General features: G+C 42.5%; 1 protein-coding gene across 2 annotated transcripts; it reads right to left on the bottom strand.

Annotated features, from left to right (window-relative positions):
* Positions 1-1,317: 1,317 nt before the first annotated feature.
* On the bottom strand, positions 1,318-17,347 carry ACTR8 (actin related protein 8). Of its 2 annotated transcripts, none has more exons than XM_043886204.1 (13): positions 16,921-17,347; positions 12,590-12,723; positions 11,098-11,208; positions 9,358-9,462; positions 8,902-9,075; positions 8,291-8,384; positions 7,951-8,083; positions 6,169-6,322; positions 5,002-5,097; positions 4,360-4,500; positions 3,148-3,412; positions 2,434-2,597; positions 1,318-1,663 (listed from the first exon to the last, which is right to left on the bottom strand). In XM_043886204.1, exons 1-13 carry the CDS (start codon positions 17,330-17,332, stop codon positions 1,520-1,522), a joined length of 2,127 nt encoding a protein of 708 aa, XP_043742139.1. In that variant the 5' UTR covers positions 17,333-17,347; the 3' UTR covers positions 1,318-1,519. The 2 variants fall into 2 exon arrangements, with proteins under 2 accessions (XP_043742139.1, XP_043742140.1); XM_043886205.1 differs by having other exon boundaries at positions 12,590-12,760; positions 16,921-17,189.
* Positions 17,348-18,035: the final 688 nt, after the last annotated feature.

Genomic DNA, 18,035 nt, shown 5'->3' with positions numbered 1-18,035 from the left:
AATTAATGGGGTAAAGCTAACTGACTTGTCGCATTCAGTTGGCATGGCGCTTTTAAGTTCTGATAATAAAAGATGGACATGGCCTATGTCAAAACATGGACCAGGAACCAACTTCCTCTGAATCAACCTCTACCAGTTTTAACAGCAAATTGCTATTATGTGAAAAGCTATTATAAACAGAATTCATTATGCTTTTAGAAATAGGTAGCTAGTATTAAATTGTGTTGAAACAACCCAGAAACGTAAAATCATAGTGTATACACTTAATTAAAAACTAAAAAAAAAAAAAAAAACCAACAATAGCATAGTTTTCAGATTGAAGGCAAGGATCCCAAAGAAGAGAAGCAAGTTAAAATTTTGTTACACTGGCAGGCTCTTCTTTGTTTCCAACCTAGTGAGCAGACACTCATGATAATCCTATTTATTTAAAATACTCTTAGTATTTTTCCATGTCCTAAACTTCCAGCCATCCTTTTTTTTTTTTTTTTTTGGCCCCAATGCTTACAGGGTCTTACTTCCCTGACCAAGGACTGAACCTATGATAACAGCAGTGAATGTGCTGAGTCCTAACCAGTGGACCACCAGGGAAAGCTCCCAACCATCCTTGTTTCTATGTTCTACTTGCCTGAATTTCTTACCTTCACCTACTTTTGTCCTTCTGCCAGTCCCACCCCCAGCCCCGGTTCTAGAGATCATACTGAACGAGAAGTACTCTGAGAACGTTCACTGTTTTTCAGGTAAAGGAAGACTGGGGAGCTAATGATTAAGTTAGTAATTCTGACAGGTACCTTGTCTAAATTATACATAAACCATTTCTGTTTGGCTTTAGGAAGAAAATGAGTTTTCCTTTTCTGTTTCTGTTTTGTTTTGGTCAAACAGTGACTGGTTTCCTTTCCCAAGCCCACCCCAGATCATGTGGGTAACAAAAGCCAACCAACCCGACCTTAAATCTTTGCTTCTGGAAATCTAGACCTGAGTGGGCCCCGCTATTTTTTGTAATACAAGAGAAAATTTTAAAAATGAAACAAAACAACAACAACAAAAAAAAACAACTTTTTTTTTTCCTAAGGAATTTTAGCAGCATACACAAGTCATGACATACTTTTATGCTATACTAGACATGAGGGAAAATGTGTAACCAGACATTTCTCACGATTCATGTACACAGTCACAACCACCCCCATGGGTATGTGAGACTGCCTAACCCTCAGAAGTCAACCTAAAGGAAGGGCTTCACCACCTGAGAACCACTCTACTGCAGCAATGGACATCATCAGGAGTCTGAGACCCCAAGGAAGAACAGGAGAATTCACCACGGAAGACTAAGTTCTTATTTATTCTCAAATGTCCTGACTACAAAAGCAGCATATTTTTTACACCAGTGTAATGTGTTCAACAAAAAAAAGTTAAAATTCATGTATTTTCATGAAACTTAAAAGCACCTAAGTCAATAAATTATACTAAGTCTTTTATACCACAAGGTTTGTGTTGGTCTTCAACAGCGACTTTTCTGTCCATTTCACCACACAAAAGCAGCCCGCTCTCGTAGCATGCGGACACCAAAGCGCTGCCACTCTCTCTGATAAATCCACAGTTCCTGTGTGGTATCCAAACAAGCCAACACTGCCCCTCCCTTCCAGGCAATCAGCCGGGGATCCATGTCCTAGAGAAGCAATGGCAAAGATATTTCAATGAAAACAGACAAGACATACACTTAATCATTTACTGGAATTTAGGGGCAGACTCACGCAGGACCTATTAACTAACCACAGACATTTTCTATTTCAATTCACAAGAAAAATTTTCAGTTTTTATTACTGAGGATGCTGTTATTCACTACTTACTATTATTCCACGAACAGTCGCTATAGGCCAGACCATTTCTAAGGATTTAACTTATTTTGAAACTTGAGTGCAATAAATATATCCCATAACCTCTCCCTCTGAATGAAATTTAAACAGAAATATTCCCTGGAATTGTGAGAATGATAAAATACAGACACAATCTGTTTCTAAATTGCTGTGTTTATGGTTTCCATGATAGTTCAAACCAAAAAGATCCTTGAAGATCACCCGGTCTAGGAACCAGCAGGAGATTCTCAATATGAAAGAGATGAAAATGGACTTGTTCTAGTTGACAGTGTGAGAACAGTCAGTCTTCTCCTTGCCCACTCCATCCTTTGACAATGTCAGAAGTCAGTCATGCTAATCTGGAGGACACAGCAGGGACTGAAAGCCAGTAATCCGGTCCCTGAGTCCATAGCTCCTTCCACATCTGTGTGACCTGCTGAAAGTAATTTTTCTACTTGCCCCAAGTCCTCGAGAACTCCCTACACACAGACTCATGCCTCCCAGGATTTTCTCTGTTCACATACAACTACAAATAATGCTGTTTCACTGGAAAAGAGTCTGACCTGCACCATGTACAACATACCTTGGGCCTTGTGATCACATCCACATTTTCAATAATTCGCCTGAATGAAGGTGGCATTTTATTGAGAATTCTGTGCTGCAGAAATTCTTGGGCTTTATGAAACATCAAACCACCTCCTACCACCAGGATGGAGCTGTACATCTTCTTTTTGGTTTCATCAGATGCTGAAAAGACAGTGAAATCCCTTTCACGCTTTTTCTCCATATCTACCACCACCCTAGGCCAAGCCACCATCATCCATTGCTTGGTAATGGCAGGAGCCCCTCAAAGCGCTCTCCCCAACCTATCTTCGACAATGCTCCAAGGCAGCCAGAGGAACCTTGCAAAGCACAAAATGTGAGCAAGTTGCTGTCCCCACACATGCCCCGCCCCCTAACCCTGCTACTAGCAGGATTAGGACCTCGATCTCTAAGGGGGCCTACAAAGTCCAGTGTGGTGTGCACCCACCCCTTCCACAGCCTCACCCTGCTTCCTAGTCACACTGGCCTATACACAGCCTTCTTCATCTACTGAGAATGCCTTTATGCGGTAATCTGACTGGTTTTGGCCTTTGGTACTTGGTTCTACGTTCAAGAAGGCCAGGAATCAGATGCTAATACCTGACAATGTCAGCGCAAAGCAGGTCCTCGACAGTTTTTGAATGAACATGCTGCAAGATAAAGCCACACCCTAGCCTGGCCCCGGAGCGCTCTCCCGGCCCCCAGACGCGCTTACAGCAGCAGTCTATGCTGTGCAGGATGGCTTTATCCAGTCCCAGGGCTTTCCCTTCAAACAGTGAGACGGCAGTCTTCCTGGACATCAGTGCAGTGAGAGCCTCCTCAGAATCATTGCCAGCCATCAAACAGTCTCCTTGGGAGGGTCCCAGATCCCCCTCCTGGGAATGCAGTCTTTCTGGAAGGTCAGAGGACTGGCCACGAAGGTCCCCTTCGAATCCAATGGGTTTGGATGCAGACTTCCGGTCAGCAGTAGCCTTCGCAGACTTTAAATCAATCAAAGGGAGAGTCGAATGGATGGTCCGACTATGACAGCGGTCAGTGTCCTCCAGCCGGATGTCCCTCCCCACCACACTGCTGGACGCTCTATAAAACAAAGGCCTGTCCCCGTGTCGCAGACAGGACACACCCCACAGCATACAACCAAGACCCAGTCCCCGCCCCTGGGTACCTGGGTGGGGCGGTATGCAGAAGATGAGGACATGTTAACAAAACCAAAGCAACCCCAGGCTGGCAGGGCAGACCACAGAACTTTCCTAATATTGGTTGGATTTTTAAGACTGACACGTTGATGTTGATGAACTATTCCCCCATGAGTTTTTGAGTATAGTTATTTCAGTGGAGTTCTTGGGCCAGTGGCTGTCATGGGCCTCATTTTCAGACCTTATCTAAGCAACCTCATGCTCAGCTTTGCGACAGGAACAAAGACCAGAGCAGGTTTACAGTCCTCCTCTCTCCATCATGAGCTGCTGTTTCACTGGCAGATAAAAGCTTTAATCTGTGCCGCTGCAGCAGACATCCTACAACTAGGATCAGCTCTGGACAAAGGAATTCAGTTCCTTGCCTGTACCTACCCACCTTTCATGTGATAATTTAAAAGCAGGTGAGAAAAAAAAAATAGGTGAGATTTTACTGAAAATACTACTGGAAAAATACTCAAAAGTAGGAAAAGTGCAGCAATAATTCACACCAAAAGGGAAGCATCATCATTAAATTAACTTTTACATGTGTGGAGTAGTATTCTGAAAATAGATGTTTGCTGAACAAAGAAATCTGCCATCTGGATTTTAAATGTAGACTTCATCCATGGTTCTAAAAATATATCAGCTTTAGCATACTGTCAGACTGCACTCATTGCAACGATCCATTAAGTGTGGGCAAACTTCTCTCTCAGGCACAGAACTATCTGCTCTCACCCTGAATTACCACAGACCTGTTCCTGCTTGCTCTGCGTGGCCAGCAGGTACTGTTCATCGTGAGGATCCTCAGGGTCACCCTGGGATCTGTGCTGTAAAGTTGTCATTTTCTGTCCAACGATTCCAAAAGTTGCTGGATAAAACAAAGCCATTGGAGCCTGTGCAGGGAAGGAAAAGAATGACTAATCAAGGCTGCTGCCTCCTGAAAAAACTGACCCGTTAAATACATTGTGTCCTTGCAAAAACGAAATTGGCAGGTCAGATGCTGGAAGTCAGATTGAGTAAGCATTCTCTTTTGGAAGGAGCATTATTTCTTCAGTGTGTACTGGGCTCCATCATTAAACTGAATGGGTGATACAACACCTGAGAGAGAAATCTCAAAGTGAATGCAAAATAAGTGCCTAGTAAACTACTTTATAATTCCTAGAATGATGCCTCTCTCTAAATAGCAACTCCTCACACAGTGGCTAATTAAAAAGATGACTCAGATCTCTTCTAATCTATACTCTATCAGTGGTTTAAATGCTGGGCTAGCAGCTAATTTACATCCAGTTGGTATTCTGACTTCATGAGGTTTCCAGCAAATACACATTCTCTCAGTCTGACTGAACTTGGCTGCCTTTCTTTCTACCCATGGGAAACATACACCCATACGTTACCTGGAGTTTTTCATCTCCCAATCGAAACTGGTAAAGAAGGGCAGGGGAATCTGGATGTCGAATCTGAAACTCATGGTCTTGAAGCCCAGAGATGTCCTGAATCCGGGGAAAGATGCTGTCAGTGAATCAGGAAAAGTGCACGCACACTCTACAAATAACAAGTCTCTCTGCAGTCTAAATCTCACCCACGAACTTTTACGTGGGTGAAAGTTGCCCTACAACTTTCTACCACTCCCACTGAAACTTAAAAAACAGGACTTCAACTGTACCTTGTTTCTCTTTCAACATTTCTGAAATTGCCACCATCTGAATTTCTGGTTTCTTTCATTATCAATATACACGAATACAAACAATGTCCAAAGCAACAAGCAAATTCCCTCAATAACTGGGAAATGTTACCCTGTTCTACATTTCTCAAAAAAATTTTTACTCAGAATTTTATTACTTGGACAAGGTTTTTTAAAAAAAGTCTAAAACGAACAGTATAAAAAGGTAGCAATTCATATACAGCAATGATTAAATGCTGACTGTTCACAGCAGTAAGAAAGTGCTTCAAATGATTCCATTTTATTAACTGTCTGTACCTATGTATCTACCCGCTACTATTCATTACATCTTGGAGAAGGAAATGGCAACCCACTCCAGTGTCCTTGCCTGGAGAATCCCAGGGGCAGAGGAGCCTGGTGGGCTGCCGTCCATGGGGTCGCACAGAGTTGGACACAACTGAAGTGACTTAGCAAGCATGCATGCATTGGAGAAGGAAATGGCAACCCACTCTGGTGTTCTTGCCTGGAGAATCCCAGGGACAGGGGAGCCTGGTGGGCTGCCGTCTATGGGGTCGCACAGAGTCGGACACGACTGAAGCGACTTAGCAGCAGCAGCATTCATTACATCTACAGGTTAATCTTTATCCTTAGAATGATCATAGATCCTAAGAGAGAAATCTACTCTCTTAAAAAAAACTAGCTGTGTTTTCCTGAGTATGAGATACTTCTGTATGGGTCTGATCTTACCAAAAATCTCTCACTTCTTAATAGCTTCAGCCTCAAGGTTTTATCAATTTGGGTTGAATGGGTAGCATAGTACTGTTAATTTTTTAATTATCCTTAAATATCTTCAATTTTTCCTGAAAACAAAAATAATCAGGAATTTTGATTTTGCTCCCACCTGATCCAAATGACAAAAGGTTTCTTTAAGGTGCTGCAGAAGAAGGCAATCCATTTTATTTGTTAACTGGCATTCTCTGTAAGGGAAACCAGCTCGTTGCATCAGCCAGTAAAAGCATCTTGACACATCAGATCCACCATATGCCAGACAGAGCCTAGAGTTAAGAGAAAAGGGCAGCTAAAAAGATGCAAAGGGTGTTCCAAAAATTCAATTAGGCACAGAAAAACAGCAAGTTTCAAGAAATGTTTCAAGGATAAGGTAAAGAATGAAAGGGCAGAATGGATGTAAGGGAGAGAGAAAGGAAACTAGAAAAAACCAGTGGTAAGCATCGAGAAGTAAAAAATGCTACTTGCAAAAAATCCAAGAGACAGAATACACATTAAGTCCAGCTCATTGCCAAGTTCATATGTAAAGCATATGACAGTTGTTTGCCTATCTATGCTTACTGGCAATAATAGAGATGGCAGGGAATAACATCATAAGATAAATCTCTCTTGTGGGAGGAAAACTCAAAGGATACTAGCCACTAACTGAACATTTCCACCATCTGGAAGGATCACTGCTGTGTTGTTTCAGTGGCAGAAGACCTGGGGTCCAGTGTTCTCTCTATATTTCAAGAAGCAATGGCATTACATAATACAAATGGAAGAGCTCAAACAACTCAATCAGGGTTTGACAATGCACTGTAACCTAGGAGCTAACAGCTTAACTTTTCTCAAGGACTGCTTAGACCCTCTTTTAAGTTTGTTTCTATGCCTTAAAAGTCAAACTACCTATGCGAGTGACAGGAAGAATAAAATCATCCTGAAGAAGCCATCCCGGAAGCACAAAATGCTGCAGAGAACTGGTTATACGCACTGCCTGACGTGCTCACCTGTGCTGGGCTCGTCTCAGATAAGCCAGCTGCAAACCTGCTCCGGCTAGTTACTAGTTAATTCTTCTATCAGTGATGATGTACTGAACGGACTGGACCACCACAAAGCTACTCCTCACTCATCAAAAATAATTTGACAAGAAAAGCAAGTACTCAGGAGACCCTGGTGGCCTAATGGTTAGGATTCTGAGCTTTCACTGCTGTGGCCTAGGTTCAATCCCCGGTCAGGGGACTGAGATCCCACAAGGTATACAGTGTGGCCAAAAAAAAAAAAAAAAGAGAGAGAGAGAGAAGCAAATACTCAAAATGCTAGCTAGAGAATTTAAACCTAAAAACCTACTGTCTCCTAAATGACTTGCCTATATAGAGCTTTGCTGTGAGTGTGACTGCCACACCAGTGAAAGACACGGAGCTAACACACACAGTTCTCCTGGGGAAATGCAGACAGCACACACCAGGGCTTTCATGACCCCAGTGATGTGAGCTCACACTGTTGCTATTTTTAGTACTTAAGTCATGTGCCAACTCTCTGTGATCCCATGGCCTATGGCCTGCCAGGCTCCTCTGTCCATGGGGCTCCCCAGCCAACAACACTGGAGTGGGTTGCTATTTCCTTCACCAGGGGATCTTCCTGACCCAGGAACTGAACCTGCGTCTCCTGCACTGGCAGGCAGGTTCTTTACCACTGGGCCACCCAGGAAGCCCGGGCTCATATTAGAGGGTTCCAATGGGCAGTTTATAGCCTTGTTCAAATTTGCACTTCCACAATCTCGCTGGCTTCATTTAAAAAAAAAAAAAAGAAAAGTGAATATATAATTCCTTAAAAAAACTTCTAACTCAAGATACTTTTAGTCGAATAGGCTGTGAAGGAAGAGGAAGCAGAGAATACCTCCTCCCAAGCTCCTCACCGAGTGTTCCGATGAGAGACCCCATCCTCCACACAGCACACACTTGTCTTCTGGTCTCCGACATCTACGATACATGTGCTGCTTAAGCCACTTCCAAAGGTGGCGCACACAGACTCCTGATGGACCACGATCCCTGAAAAACAAAAGGCACAGGGATGATCAGCTGGGGAGCAGGGAAGATCCTGTAACAAATATCTAATTAAGTCTTCGAACCCCCAGGCAAGCATCACTGACCCTCCCAGAATAAGCATTTCAGTGAAGCAGTGAATTAAATCAACTGTGTCAGGAAAAAACAAAACAATCTCATTTCAGGCAGGTTTCCCTGGAATAACAGACATACCTGAAAAACCCATCTTCATTAGGATCATATTCACTAATTCTTTCACATGCTGTTTATTATAGATATCAGGAATTAACAAGATACATCTATAATACTAAAAAGAAGAACAAAGGAGAAAAAGATAAAATGGTTAATATTCAAGTCAGGTGAAAACAAATTTCACCACACCTGTCCTCAGAGAGGATTCTCTCTAAAGCAGCAGCAATGGCTAGAGGCCCAAAGTAAAAGCTCAAAGTTCTCTGCTATCTTCTAGGTTTTATTTAAAAAAAAAACAGTTTAACTTTTGTGGACTTTTTTTTCCTTTTGAATTATTTAAAACTTGTGAAATGAAAAATAAGACAACTGATGTGTCCAAAAAAGATCCAGAGAGAAGGTATAAACTCGAGCAAGTTTGCTGATTGCAGAGCAATACAAATACCAAGAACCAAACAAAATGAGGGGAAAAAAACGAAAGCACCAGAGGGGAATTTAGTAAAGGAAAAAAAGATATCCTTAACACCTTAAAGTGGAGAAGGCTTCAAGGACACCATCTTACAAAGAACTGAGTACAGTGTACTTTTATTGACCAAGAACCTTTAAAGACAATCCAGTAACTGGGAATTTCAGTTTACCTTTAAATCTTTCAGTGGGATTTCCAAGTATTTTTGTATTGCATGAGACCATATTACTTCAATATCGGCCAGAACAGCTGTGAGAGAGCCCCCAGGTCCTGGGTGAATATTTAACTGACCTCTTCTGATAGGCCAGTGAATATTGTAACAGTCCAAAGGATTAACGTACAGGGCCTGGAAAGGATGGGGAGATGAATACATTGTTAGAACTCTTCTCTCAGGGTTTCCCACATTCACATTCAAAAACCAAGGGCCAGAAGTGATCATTAACATTTGCTGACTGTTCTCATGTTCAGAGTGGAGTGTCTAATATCTCAGGGGCCAGTGTGAATATCTGCTCCTCGGGGCAAGATTACGGAGTGCTTGGAAACGACGAGAACTGGGTGGCAAAGCACATGATTTTACAAACAGGACCTGGGTTTTCTTCTTCCCTCTCATTGTAAACAAGTCTCCTACCTCTTCTCCCACCAAAAACTCAGGGTGATGAGATGTGTTTGTCCACTTATTTCCAGAGCAGTGATCTAAAATAGCGGGTCGCATCTGCTTGTTGTAGGAACGTGCCTGAAACAAAGGAACATCAGAAAATTCTCTGAGTCTATGCAAGAAAAAAAGCGGCTGCCCTCTTCTCTTCTCTCTCAGAGTAGATACAGCGGCAGATTTTAATCCTGAATCCAAGATAGGTGACAAAATAGGGATTGGTCACAAGTGGATTCTCCCACCCTTTTCCACAACCTTGATTCTTCTGTCATGTTAACACTTAGGCTGTGATTCACAGCCAGTCTGAAATGAATATTGCACTCTGCTGAAACTTGAATATAGATTTATATATTGGGTTAACCAAACAGTTCATTTGGTTGTTTCTGTAAGATGGCTTAAGTAGCAGTTAGCTGTCTTTAACTTTATTCAAAACAATTGTTAGAATATGTTGTGATAGCTATAACATCAGTGTGCATTTAAAATAAAAACTTGTCAAAACGGGTGAATTTTTGTGTAGCCATCTTAATATTGATGATGGAAAAAAAAGGGCAACGTTTTCTGCATAGTATGCTTTGTTATTTCAGAAAAGGTAAAAATGCAACTGAAATGCAAAGAAAGATATGTGCAGTAATATGGAGAAGGTGCTGTGACTTATCGAATGTGTTAAAAGTGGTTTGCAAAGTTTCACACTGGAGATTTCTCACTGGACAATGCTCCCTGGTCCAGTAGACCAGTGGAAGTTGATAGGGATCAAGTCGAGATATTACTGGAGAATAATCAACATTATACCATGAGGGAGAGAGCCAACATACTGAAAATATTCCAATGAGCAATGAGTAACATTTGTATCAGCTTGGTTAACTGTTTTGATGTGGCATTGAAAGGGAGTCCTGTATTATGACCTCCTGGAAAACCAAATAATTGATTCCAACAAGTACTGCTCCCAATTAGACCAACTGAAAGAAGCTCTTGTTGAAAAGCATCCAGAATTAAGCAACAGAAAATGCATAATCTTCCATCAGGATAATGTAAGACCACATGTTTTTCTATATGGAAACACTACTATAGCTTGGATGGGAATTTCTGATTCATCTGCTGTTTTCACCAGACACCGCACCTTTAGATTTCCATTTATTTACAAAATTTTTAGTGGAAAAAATTTCAGATCCCTGGAAGTCTGTAAAAGGCACTTGCAATAGTTCTTTGCTCAAAAAGATAAAAAGTTTTGGGAAGACAGAATTATGAAGTTGTCTGAAAAACGGTAGAAGGCAGCAGAACAAAACAGTGAACACATTCAATAAAGTTCTTGGTAAAAATGAAAAATTTGTCTTTTATTTTTACTTAAAAACTGAAGGGACTTTTTGGCCATAAAGACTTGTGTCCATCCCCAGCAGTACTGGTCTATCACGCTAAAAGGACAAACGTAGTAAGAATACAGCTTCGCATCAAGATGCTGGAATCACACACTTAAGACTCTCACGTAAACCAAATTTTCATCAACTTGACATAAGAAACACTACCTTACAAATTGTTTGGCTTGCCTAGACATTTGTACACCAATTCAGGTATTCTGCAGGTAGTTACAAATGGTTTTCTTTCCTTTTTAAAGAAAATCCCATCTTTAATAATTTGCATAATGAAATAGGGAGTGCACACCAATGGTTATGACATAATAGCAGTGGTCAAGGAATGAATCTGAAGAAAGAGCTGAGACCCAACCTGCTCAGGGGACACAGGAATCCGTCTTGTACCATTTGACATCTTTTTAGACCATATTGCTTGATCCACCATTTTAAGGCCATTTTGCCTTTGTTCATTACTTTCAGGTTTCTGGCAGAAAAGAAACAGTGTTGAACAGTATAAATGATTTAGTGAAAAAGAGAAAGTAATGACAAAATACTAATTTAATCTAGCAAGAGGAAATGCTCCCTCATCAACAAGCATGTCCTTCACTTATGTCACATATGTTAACCCTAAGAATTCAAAGTAACCTTTTTATCATTTATAAAAAAAAAAATAATCAGAAAAGCACCATCACCATAAACCAACTGTTGCAAATATCTATAACCTTTAGGGACTTCTGACTTAATATCAGAGCATAGCTACTGTAAACTTACCAAGTATTTCAAGACTCTTCCATTTATCGATATAATTTTCATGCTTACAATTTTATAGCAATATTTTTTCCTACATGTGTCACTTCACTTAGTTAATGAGAATTCAAGTTATTGTGATATTGCAAAGAACATTCCATAAATACTTTTGAAAAGATTATTTTATTTCTATTTTTACTCCTGAGATTTAGTCCCTAAGACAGAATTAGAAGATCCAAAAATATAAGTGAGTTTTAAACCCTTACATTGTCAAGTTATAGTTAAGCTTAGAAATGGACCTAAGGATGGTTTGCTAGTTATGCTAGAAAATGAAACCCTAAGACCTACCATCAGAATTATAAACTGCAAGTTCCTAAAACTACCCTTGATTTAAAGCTTAAAAGTGGATTATAATGTAATATACATATTTAATACCTATCACGAAAAATTTTCCTGTTAATTAACACCTACACAATAGGACACTTACTGCATCCTAAGTAAATGCTTACCCCAAGGACATACTATTTTTTGCCTTTAAATTATGATTTAACCTAAGATTATAACAAGTGCTTATTGGAGGAATTCCATTTGCTACAGATTGAAAATATAAGCTCAATATAAACTCTAAATATCTAGAAGAAAAAATAACGGCAGTCAGTTAACAGACACCTGGATGCATCATTTTAAGAAAGTGACAATTCTGTATTCTCCACTAAAAATCAGCTTCATCAATACCCAATTCATCCTGATGGGTTAGAAAAATTAGTTTTCTTTTGTTACAATTATTTCTGTACAATCTAATATTGTTAGCTCTGATAAAAAATTATATTTGTAACCCTGAACAATGTCATTATTTTAAGATACATTAAAGCTAACAAGATGTTGTTCAAGATTATGACATACACTGAATATCTAAGCCCTCCCAAGGAGACAACCTTGGGCCTTCTCTCCGGGTCCGACATTTCGTGTGTGTGTGGTGTTCTGTTTTGTCCACACAGCGTGACTTGTGGGATCTTAGTTCCCTGACCGAGGACTGAACTTGGCCCCTTGGCAGCAAAAGCAGAGTCTTAACCACTGACTGCCAGGGCATTCCCTCCAAGTCCTCCACTCGGACTTACATTCAGTCCCTCTCTTAGGAGCCAGTTGTCCTTGTACAGCGGCTGCCCTTGTTGTTTGTGTCTTCGTGCAATGACGTGAGGAATGCTGGCAGGAAGTGTGTCTGTGGCTCGACCAATCCTCAGAGTTGTGGAACCTGGATGTATGACAACAATGAAGTTGCTCTGGATTTGCTGTAAATATAAAACATGGGAGTGTGACTTTAGTAAGTAACACAGATGGGAACAGACTAGACTACGAAGTTAGTTTCCAGTAATGACTATCAGACTCAAAGGTATCAAAATAATTCGGGAAAAGTTCTCTGAGAGTCCGCCTGAATGCAAACTCATTTTGTATCTGTGTTTCGAGGATCTGACTCATGGCACATAGGTCAACAAATCTTTGTTTAAATGAATGAAATCCTAAGTACCCAGTGCAAATCAAGCTATGATTTGGGGGTGTTTCTGTGCCAAGCACTACAGGTACAATGGTGACAAGGACAAAGTCCCACCCACTAGAGAACCTTCCATTTACTAAAGAAGACAGTTAAATAAGGAATAAGAGTGTGGGGAATACTATGACTCATGAAGTCCTGGGTTCCTTACATCTGAACACCTAAAGATCCTTGTTAAAAAGACAAACTAAAAAAGACCCTACGGCTTCACTACAAACTTTCTGATTCAGAATCTTCTGGGAGAGACAGCCTAGGAATCTGCAATTTACAAAAGCTCCTGAGGTAATCAGTATCATCACTCAGATGTGACAATATTGGCTGAGTAGGTGAGGGAAGAAATGTAGTATTAGAACAGAATCACTGTTTTCTAATGCTGGAAAGTAAGGCTCAAAACAGGAACCATTTTCGAGAATGAGCATAAACTGTATTTTGGTCACTGTTTTTTAAATACTTTACACTTATTGACTCTGTGCTATTTACCTAATCTGGTAAGAGTTTGGAGTTAAAAAGCCAGAGTTCACAATTCTATTTTGTATGTCTGCCTTTCACCACCCGTACTTGGGAGATAGTCAACAAGGATTGACAAAGCACAAATCAAGACAGTGGGCTAAAGATCCACAGTTCTCAAGGGAGAAGACTATAACCAGAATGACTGGGGAACCTTTACCATGGAAACATGCTGAGGGACTCAGCGGGGGACTCAAAGGGACTCCAACAATCCTTTTGACAAACAGATGCCTGTTGAGAATGGCCTTTCCAGCTTGACTCCTCAGCCAGCACCTACTCCGTTCCACCGGATGGCTACAGTTGTGTCTTCCTGGCACGCCCCCTTTTAAAGCATTTCTGTAACTTGTCCATAAGATACAGTTCAGAACCTCCAAGATCAGGACCCTGCCTATTTCTCCAGCTTTACTCTAGAACTACTTCCTTTTCAGTCTCTTGGTCTTCCGAATCCAGACGTCTCCCGATTTCTTAGCTTACAGGGCTAACCGTCAGGCCTGCACAGAGGCACTTCCCTTCGTCTGCAATGTTCTTTCTCCCTTTTAAATCGTACTCTTCCCTTCAGGGCTTAAGTTAAATGTCATTAGACCAGGTGTGTTTGTCCTGCTGTAATAAAATCTTATGGCACGCCTCCTTTTCATGACACTTGTCATTCTTACAATGATTTACTGTCTCTCCCAGAAGACAAAACCTTCATGTAAGAGGGGACTGTTACTGTCTCGTTCACTACTCTATGCCCAGGGCACGGCACAGAGGTTATCGGTTGAGTGGTGATGGCACCATCTCACAAGGCCTGGTGCTATTCAGCAGACTCCTCAAGCTTTTGTGTGTTATGGCAGACAACATATATCTAGGAGACTGAGTTAAACCGACGAGGCTGCTTGCCATCAGGGACAGGGTGGTGATGGTTGAGTTGCTAAGTCATGTCTGACTCTTCCGCAACCCCATGGATCCTAGTCCCCCAGGCTCTTCTGTCCATGGGATTTCCCAGACAAGAATACTGGAATGGGTTGCCATTTCCTTCTCCAGGGGATCTTCCAGACCCAGGGATCAAACGTGCGTATCCTGCTTGGCAGGCGGACTCTTTACCAATGAGTTACCTGGGAAGCCTGCCGTCAAGGACACCTGTACCCCATCAATGGTACACAGGCTGCAGGACACTGATTGGGAAGCTCTGGGGTAGTAAACACAATTTTCCAAAGTCTGGACAAGGACTTTTTAATAATTACATATTTAACATATTAGAAAATAACTAGCCAGTGAGCCCTACATATCATTTCCTGGACATTACTGCTTAAGAAAAGATTCAGAAGAAAAAAAAAAAAAGGCATTTAGCAAATAACAGTAGAGGTGCCACAGAGGATATGGAAAAACCAAAAGGTGCTACATGACTGATTGATGTTAAGCAAATATTCCAACAGTGGTTAAGGGCCCAGGCTCTGGATTCACAGATATGGCTTCAAATTCAGACAGTGCCACTTCTTGGCTCTGACTGAAGTTCCTACCTCAGAGAGCTACTATGAGGATTAAAAGAGTTGATCATGCAGCTCAGAGTCCGGCTAGCTCTTCCAAAGTTCCCCTTCAGAAGAGGCCAGGCTCTGCCTTATACCACTCTCATGAGGACACCCGTCTTAAGATCTCCAGTCTCATTTCTTGCTCTCTTCCTCCTTCATTCAAGACATTCTCACCTCCAACACTTTCCTAGGCTCTCTTGGCCCAGGTCTCCTCCACAATGTTCTCCTGCCCTCAAACTCCCTATTGCTAACTCCTAAGTATCTTTTAGGTCTTTGTATAGGTGTCAGCTGCGTGGAAGAAACTGTCCCAAGCTGTCAGGGTTGGAGGAGGTATCTGCTGTGTGTGTCCAATACTTCCCCCTGAAAAACATTTACTTCTGCTTCATTGACTATGCTAAAGCCTTTGGGCTGTGTGGATCACAACAAACTGTGGAAAATTCTTAAAAGAGATGGAATACCAGACAACTTTACCTGCCTGCTGAGAAACCTGTACGCAGGTCAAGAAGCAAGTTGGAACCAGACATGGAACAACAGACTGGTTTAAAATTGGGAAAGGAGTACATCAAGGCTGTATATTGTCACCTTGCTTATTTATTTAACTTTTATGTAGAGTACATCATGTAACATGCCAGGCTGGATAAATCACAAGCAGGAATCAAGACTGCTAGGAGAAATATTAATAAACTCAGACATGCACATGATACCACTTTAATGGCAGAAAGTGAAGAGGAACTAAAGTGCCTTTTGATGAAGGTGAAAGACGAGAGTGAAAAAGATGGCTTAAAACTCAACATTCAAACAACTAAGATCATGGCATCTAGTGCCATCACTTCATGGCAAACAGATGGCGAAAAAAATTGAAACAGTGACAGACTTTATTTTCTTGGGCATCACTGCAGGCGGTGACTGCAACCATGAAATTAAGACGCTTGCTTCTTGGAAGAAAACCTATGACTAACCTAGAGAGCATGTTAAAAAGCAGAGACATCACTTTTGGTTGGTCAACAAAGGTCCATATAGTCAAAGCTATGGTTTTTCCAGTAGTTATGCAAGGATTTGAGAGTTGGACCATAAAGAAAACTGAGCATTGAAGAACTGATGCTTTTGAACTGTGGTGCTGGAGAAGACTCTTGAGAATCCCTTGGACTGCAAGATCTAACCAGTCAATCCTAAAGGAAATCAACCCTGAATTTCATTGAAGGCACTCATACTGAAGCTGAAACTTAATACTTTGGCCACCTGATGCGAAGAGCTGACTCATTTGAAAAGACCCTGATGCTGGGAAAGATTGAGGGCAGGAGAAGGGGACGACAGAGGATGAGATGGTTGGATGGCATCATCCGACTCGACGGACATGGGTTTGGGTGGACTCCGGGAGTTGGTGAAGGACAAGGGGGCCTGGTGTGCTGCAGTCCATGGGGTCGCAAAGAGTCGGACACGACTTAGCGACTCATCAACAAAAATGGTGCTCTGCACTAGTCATCCCACATCAGGCCTAGCTACCTACTGCCCCAACTCAACTGGAGCTTTCTCCTCCCGCCTCCTGCTCTCAAAGTGGAAGAATCCTAGAGAGTGGGAACTGGGAAGGCCCCGACACACCATCCAGTCTGCCCCCTCAACCATACGACAGTAAAGTACAGCCCAGTCCGGGTCTCACGGTCCGGAAGGGGCTCGTACTGCAGTTGCTGGGGGCGACCGGTGGGGACGCAGGGACCGCGCCGTCTGCCCAGTGCCCTCGGGGCGAACGGGAAATGACCCCCTTGCACCACCCACCCGGGTGGGGGCCCGAAGCCTCGCGTCGCTCGCCAGTCTCCTCCCCTAGCCCAGCCCCGCGGCCCCCGCCCGGCCCGGAAGCCGAGTCCCAGGCCCGCCCCCGCCGCCTCACCTCCTGCAGCGACTCCGGCACCAGCGCGGGCACGATGGGTCGCTTCACCCCGCGCTGCTCCTTCTCCTTCTCCCCGCCCTTCTCCTTCCCGTTCTCCGCCTCTCCCTTCTCCGCCTGGGTCATGTCGGCCGCCGACGCCCCTCCAGTCTCTGGCTTCAGTGACGCGACGCGAATGCCAGAGAATTGGTCTCAGCGCAGACGATACCACCCGAGCGACTGTCTCCAGACAAGGTGGCCGCCAGGCGTCGGCCCAGAGGCTTCCGGGAAGGCGGAAGGGCGGAGCTGCACGAAGCGGGCGGGGTGGGGAGTGGATTGGGCGGATGCTTCTGCGATTGGTTCTGGCTGCAGCGTGCCGGCCGCCTACTTGTGTTTTGTTTTGCGTACTTGCTGTTGAATAGGGGATACCTAGCATCTCGCTTACACCTCACTCGTGTTTCTTCTGGCTTCTCAGACAACGTGCATGATTTTAGTCCTCGTTCTTCACTGACTGTGCTCAGTCCGGCCTCGGATGTTAGTATTCCCTGGAGAGTTTAGGGCACACTTCTTGGAGGACTTGACCCAGTTTCATGGCTTTAAATAGGAAGATAACTACCAAATATGTATTTCCAGTTTGGATCTCTCCCTGATAACCAGTTGCTTCTTTAGTATCTTCACTTAGATGTCTACAAGGCATTGCAAACATATACAAAATGGAACTCTTGATCCCCCATATCTACTCTCACTTAAACCATCCTCAGCAAGTTTCACTGTTTCTTCAGTCACCCACATCTTCTACAACCAAACCCACCAGCAAATACCAGTCTCTGAAATATGCCTTCAATGCAACCACCTCTCCACCCCTACTACCATTACCTAGTCCAATCTACTATCTCACTTGGACCACAACATCTTCTAAACGCAATTCCCTGCTTCCAATCTTGTCCACCTGTGATCTGGTCTTTATACAAACCAGTGTATTAATGCCCCTACACTCCTATTTCCAGGCAGAGTTGAATAAATACTTACAAATGGGTACAAAAACACTTTTACCTGAACACCTTGGATCCAAAGACTGTTAAACACAAAATAGAATTGTATTATTCATTTTTTCATAACTATTTCAGTGCCTATTACAC

This window comes from Cervus elaphus, chromosome 24, assembly GCF_910594005.1.
Source record: "Cervus elaphus chromosome 24, mCerEla1.1, whole genome shotgun sequence".
Taxonomy (NCBI): Eukaryota; Metazoa; Chordata; class Mammalia; order Artiodactyla; family Cervidae; genus Cervus; species Cervus elaphus.
Note: the sequence above shows the minus strand (reverse complement) of the source record. Positions and strands in the feature narration are given on the sequence as shown.